We start from the raw sequence: 6,740 nt of genomic DNA, 5'->3' as shown, positions 1-6,740 counted from the left end.
ATGGTCCCCTATGAAGCGATCAATTCAAATTGGGCAATTGGATGACTTTATCTAAAATAGTTGAAGACAACCCATAAATAGCTATATACCATAAATATGATCCAAAACACATATTGTACTAATTTATATGAGACTTTTTTTTTTAATCCACCCAAAATAGGATTGTTTTTTTAAAAGTAGGATTTGCTTATTTTTTATTTAAATATGTTACATATATAATGTTTTTTTTTTTAAAGTAATTTTTTATTTAAACATGTTACATATATAATGTCATTTTTTTCCTTCCCCGAAAAAGTGTATTCAAGATAGTTTTGAAACACTGAAAAATCTACTTTTTTACATGTTATTATTTTACGACGTTCAAGTTAACATACGAAAAACTAAATCCAATAAAACACAATTTCTCTGTTCTTAGTTATATATCTATCATTTTAGATTTTACGTGCATTAAGAAATTAAGTAAGTTTAATATTCTACTCATATTTAATGTTTTTAAGCCAAATTTTCAATCAATTAACATGAATTAATTTACTTTGATTAATTAATTTGACCAATGGACATGAATTATTTATTTAATTTTTCTATGTTGGTCAAATGTATATTTTTAAGGCTAATAACTCACAAGGGTAAAATAGGAAGAATAGTGTCATTTAAGCATTGATTTTGTGAAATGACAAACCTCCCATGTCCACTTTTTAATTGTCATGTTGTGCTTTTCGCAAAGTTAATTTGACTAATTTTCAAAGTTAAATTAGATTACATTAATTCGATATTTTAAACAAAAGATTTAGATATTCAAATACTATACAAAAAGTACTATAAATTCCAATTTTTTGCATATTAATATGATGAAAAAATATATCGTAAAATGTTAGTCAAAGTTATTATCATTTGACTCTAAAAAAGAAAACTATGATATTTAAAAGTGGACGGAAGTAGTACTCATTTAGAATCATCTATTTTTACTAAGGACGACATAATAATAGAAACGGAGAGGGAGTAGTAATTAATTAGAAGTCTTCATGATTAAGCTATTAGATTTGGTCGACTTAACTTTCACAGTGAATTTAATATGTTTACCTTAGAAAAATAAGATACTCATATAAAGTAAAATACTTATATAAGAACTGGTTAAATTATATTAAATGTAATTATTTATTTATTTTAGTATAAATAACTAGAACACTTTTAGAAGAACATCCCATGTGAACTAGAAAAAATAAACAGGATTAAAATATTTAAGAAATACTTTAACCATCTTTTTCCTAAACAGTCCAACACGACAAGCTCTCTAATCAAACAACTAATTTTCATTGTCAAGCAGAGATGTCATGTGTAACATGGAACTTTTAATTAGATCCCTTAATTACGCTCAATAATTAAGAAAAATGCTATGTCACAAACAACAATTTTGTATTAAAAAAAAATGTATACAATACCCCTGATCCCAAGCACGATTAATCTTATGATTCTATAAATTATTCATAATAAATAATGTAAATAATTTAAGAATATAATTTACATGATGTGATATAGATAGTCTACCTTGACATAAGCATCAGTAATTGATTACACAGCTCGAACCAATAATGCATAGATTACATGAAGACAACATTATTGTTGCTCCAAGGCACCCCTTCACGAAAAGAATGAGGGAAGCTTCTCAACTCTCGCGTATATAGTCTATAAACATACTCTCCCATATTCTTGTATATATAATCGAGAAATTCCTGAGGGTCAATGAGGCTTACTAGTGTGACACTCGATGAATAATGGGCCCGACCCTCTACGACTTCTTGTCGTCTTGTTGTTTTTGATGTTGATTTACTAAAATCTTGGCATATAGCAACTCATTCCAAGCATCAGGCACACCAGGGAGACACCAATGACTACAATCTTGAAACAACAATGGTGTTTTCTTCTCTTCAACTGTAAATTTTTGTTTCCTATACACTGATGGATGACCATCTTTTCGAAAATCAGTCATTCTTGTGATATTGAGATATGAGACTTGAGTTTTCATCCCTTTTAAAACTCTTTCTAATACATTCATCTTTGATGGATATGGTGTTAGATATGTTGTGTTCTTGATTGGTTCTGTTTCATGGTCACAAGCTCCACCTGAATTCCATTGTCCGCCGCTATGAAGAAAAAAGAAGATAGTTTAAGCAAAACAATGATATAATATTATATCGGAAACTACTTTTCTAATGTCTGCGTACATCCTACCCTCCCACTGACCCCACTTGTGGTATTACACTTTGTGTGTTGTATTGATATAATATTAATAGGTAAAAGTTATGTTGCTCGGACTTTTTAAAAATGTTGTCAAGTGCTTGTTGGATCCTCCAAAGTAGTGCATCGATCGAGGATCCAATACGAGTGCAGCAATAACATTTTTGTAGAGTCTGAGCAAATATAGGGCGACAGAACAAATAGGTTATGGATGAACAAGTTAATTTCATGAATGGTCGTTTAACTTCATCCGTGGTAATGGTAGAATCACAAAACTATTTTTTGTCACATTAAAGTAACTGAACTAGGTGTGAATTGCTCAAATGATACAAATGAACCAAAGGTTAAATTTCTGGCACAAAATAATATTAAATGGTAGAAATACTATTAAAAGAATTACCCGACATCGGGAATTCCTCCTTCTAGTCATTGTTTGAGCAATTTACACGTACTTTAAGGCAACAAAAGATAGTTTTGTGACTTTACTATTATAGTGAATAAAGTTCAGTAACCACAGGTGAAAACCAAACGTGAAATCAACCGATGAATAACGACACTACTATAGAGAAGAGAACTTGATTTATCGACAAGTAGATGTAATCGGGGATTTACCTAAAATGAGACGCAGAATAACCTCTGAAGAGAACAAATGTTTTCTTAGGATTTACATGGGAATCAACCCATCTTCCCCATGTTGTTAAAGCTTTTCGAAATGCCTCAAGAACATCTAATTCGTTGTATACGTGACTTCCTTCTTGATAATAGTCCTTCCTGTAACATGCGTCATTGTTTAATGTAAAACTATATTCTTAAAGCATAAACAACTATAGATTATACACATTGATTGAGAAAAAAAACAATAAATCTTACCCCAAGGAAGTTTTCTCGTGTGTCCACCAGTGGCCGGTGTTGAAGATTAAGATATCTGCATTTTTATATTTATCAGCAGACTGTCCGATCAAATCAAGTCGAAGTGTTTCCTTCTTTGTTCCTTTTTTATCTGCATATTCCCATTCTTGAACCAAGAATGGAGATACAAAAAACTCCACTCTGAAATTATACTCCTGAATTATCGAAAAATTTAAAGATGTCATTAGATTATGAACATATAATGATTACGAAGTCTAATAGTAGCTATGTTGCTCAGACTCTTCAAAAATGCCTCCGATATGGGTACGGTATCTTACCTCAAATAGAAATGAATATGAAGCCTCAGTCCTAAAATGTTGTCTGCCAGATTCTTCATAAACTTTTTTCTGATCTTTGACAGAGTTTCTAAGAATGCAAACAAGGGATTCCCACATGTTCCTATTGAGCGAATCACCGACAAATACTAATCGCTTTCCTCTCAACAATTCCAGCATATGAGTTCCATTCAATCTGTCCACAAGTTCCAAAAATCAATTGTTAGAAAACTTCAAGAATACATATATTGATTCGATCTCAAAGAAGCAAAACAAGTGCAAATAGCTTGTTATAATATTAATTTACAACGTAATCGATGAAAAAGATCAACTTTGAGATAAAGAAATCATGGTTTAATTAAAGAACTAGATCAAATCTCACAGATAATGAACAAAAATGAAAAATGCCATATTCCACAAGCAAGGGATTTTCTTGAGTGATTGAAAACACAAGAAGCATATAAACTCATCAACAACAACAACATATTCAGTCGCAAACAAGTTGAAGTCGGCCTAATTTGGAGATCATAACAACAACTATTACGCCTCAGTCCAAACACGTTGGGATCAGCTATATGAATCATCATTGCCTCACTTAAGCTCAAACTCGTGCCAATTCGGAGTTCAAACAACAACAACAACAACTACACCTCAGTCCCGAACAAGTTTTGAGGTTCTTTAAGCTCATAGACCAGATAAAATTATGATTAGAATTAAGTTGAGCATAAATAGCAAAATATTACCTTGGAAGAGTACAAGCATTGGGCTTCCATTTCATCTTCATGTGATTATTATCAGGTCTACCATTGAGAAAACAGTTAAATTGTTCATCAATCAGAGAACAAGAACCAGGTTTATACAAAGGATAAGACTCATCTTTCACCCAATTCCCATCAAAAAAATCACAACTCAATAAAGACTTAACCAAATCTTCATCCTTCTTCTTCTTTGCAGACACATCTAAATTTGTTCCATCACTCTGGCTTTTCACAAATGAGGAAGTGAAATTACCCTTCACTCCCTTTTCTGCAATTCCCTTCTCTTTACTCTCACTACCAGATTTTGCTGTCTGATTGACACTTGCTGATGACTTTTCCAATGGATTTTTACTCTGATTTGCCTTCAAGTTTCCAACTTTATCATCAAAATCTTTGCTTTTAGGCTGATTCTTTACACTTGATGATTCTTGATTCAACTCAGAAGAGGATTTTGCTGCCACTACTGATACATTCACAGTAGGCTTTGAGGGGCTTTCCAAGACTCCATTTTTATCATCAAAATCCTTACTTTTTGACTGATTCTTCACACTTGATGATTCTTGATCCAACCCAGATGGAGATATTGATCCTACTGCTGACACATTCACAGATGGCTTCAAGGGGTTTTTCAAGACTCCATTTTTATCATCAAAATCCTTACTTTTAGACTGATCCTTCACACTTGATGATTCTTGATTCAACCCAGATGAAGATACTGGTGCTACTGCTGACACATTCACAGAAGGCTTCAAGGGGCTTTCCAAGACTTCACCTTTATCATCTGAATCATTGTTTAGAGGCTCAAAATTGGAGTTTTGGGATCTGGGGTTAGTGAAATTTTGAAGTTGCTGTGAGGAATTGGGGAAAAAGTAAGAATAAACTGAAGAGAAGTGAGATCTAGAAGATTCATCAGAAAAAGTACTTCCACTACTAGTACTAGTACTACTACTGCTTAAAGAGAAGATATTTGTGAACCAAGGAGAAGAAGAGTTGGGTGAAGGACTAAAAGCCAAGAAAAAAGTAACAAGAATGAAAACAAACATGAACCCATATGCACAAGTAACAGTTCTTTTGGTTTTAAGAAAAGAGAAGTGAGTTTTCAGGTCTGTAATCAGAGTTTTTCCACCATTAATTGGTGTATATTTTGCTGTATCAGCCATATCTGCCTAGTGGGGTGTTTTTTTTTTAATGGAAAAACACAATGTATTGATATAAGTTGAGATGTGGAAAACAAGAAGAGAGAAGAATGAAAAGCCTTGAGAAGTGAGAGAGAAGTAAAAAAAGCAGTAAATGGCAAAGAGAGAGAAAGAGGAAGAAGAAAGTTGGGATGTATTAAAGCGTGTTGTGTGGAATGTAGACTCTCAATGTGTGCTTCTCTCTGTGGAAAAACTGGAGTACTGCTTTCTAGATTTTTTTTATTTTTTTTTTAGTATTAGTGAGATAAGAGATCGAATTCATCTAATTCTTTGTTATCCAGAGTTTATCGTATTGAACTTGTCTAATAAGCTATAAGTAATGCAACTATAAATTCTGAGGAGAGATTAATTTCGATTTAAAATGAACGTTGGCAGCATGTTTAACCCATGCAACTCGAACAAGAAATGATGTTTTTACTAGCGGATGGATAAGTAGTGCATAAGAACATGTCTTTGGGCAGCTTGACTCTGCCACAATTTACATTTCTGAGGTGATTTACTAGTTATTATATATGAACTTAAAAGTTGATCATTTTATTTTCTAAATGTTTATGCTAATTAGAGCATAAATAATATGATACGAGGTTCAAAATTGGGTTTATAAAATATTAAGATAAGTTTGCTTTTAATATCATAATTTGAAAATGGATTTTGGGTCACAAGACGAGTGTTATTTAAGACCATATAAAAAAGTCGTTTCATCCCTAAATTTTGATACGAAAACTCAAAATTTTGTAAGATAAATATTATTTAAGACCAAAAAGTTTTATGTATTTATGTTTGTCAATTAAAGCGTGAAATAATAATATTTACTAACAAGTCAAAATATTGATGAAATAATTATATTTACTCATAAATAGTAAATTTCGGAAAAAAAATTATTTTCGAGTATAATACATGTCCTAATATAGCTTAATCAACTCTAGAACACACTCATTTAGCTTCAACTTCAACCAAATTTGTACCAATGATTACTAATCAACAATGAATCAATACTACTAAATATGGATTAATGTAAACAAAGCTACTTTAATTAAATTTAAAGTGAAGAAATTGCTTCAAATAATATTCATTAATTTACTCTTTATTAGGAAATATTTGGACTCAAAAGGTCAAAGCTTAGTTCACCTTTTTCAACTTTGTCAATATTTTGCTGACACTTTTAAGTTTGAAAAATGAAAATAACACTTGTTTTTGAGTCTATTAGCAGGAATACTTGCCTTGGTATTGTCAGAGAGAATTTAGGAGATAAATAACAAACGAAGGAGATGCTTCCATGTGTACACGCCTAAAATGAAGTACTTTATTTTTTTTGGGTAGAAACAAGAAGTACTTTAATTAGAATGTTTGTCTTTTACTTTTTCACC

The 6,740-nt window shown here is 31.6% G+C and overlaps 1 protein-coding gene across 1 annotated transcript; it reads right to left on the bottom strand.

The window, feature by feature from the left end:
• Positions 1-1,442: 1,442 nt before the first annotated feature.
• LOC125833337 (protein trichome birefringence) lies at positions 1,443-5,438 on the bottom strand. The gene is made up of 5 exons (XM_049512478.1): positions 4,163-5,438; positions 3,423-3,615; positions 3,106-3,299; positions 2,848-3,006; positions 1,443-2,141 (listed from the first exon to the last, which is right to left on the bottom strand). Exons 1-5 carry the CDS (start codon positions 5,335-5,337, stop codon positions 1,787-1,789), a joined length of 2,076 nt encoding a protein of 691 aa, XP_049368435.1. The 5' UTR covers positions 5,338-5,438; the 3' UTR covers positions 1,443-1,786.
• Between the last annotated feature and the right edge of the window lie 1,302 nt (positions 5,439-6,740).

This window comes from Solanum verrucosum, unplaced genomic scaffold, assembly GCF_900185275.1.
Source record: "Solanum verrucosum unplaced genomic scaffold, falcon-dt-bn FXZP01000285.1, whole genome shotgun sequence".
Lineage (NCBI taxonomy): Eukaryota > Viridiplantae > Streptophyta > Magnoliopsida > Solanales > Solanaceae > Solanum > Solanum verrucosum.
The sequence above is the reverse complement of the archived record's forward strand: the minus strand, read 5'-3'. Positions and strand labels throughout refer to the sequence as shown.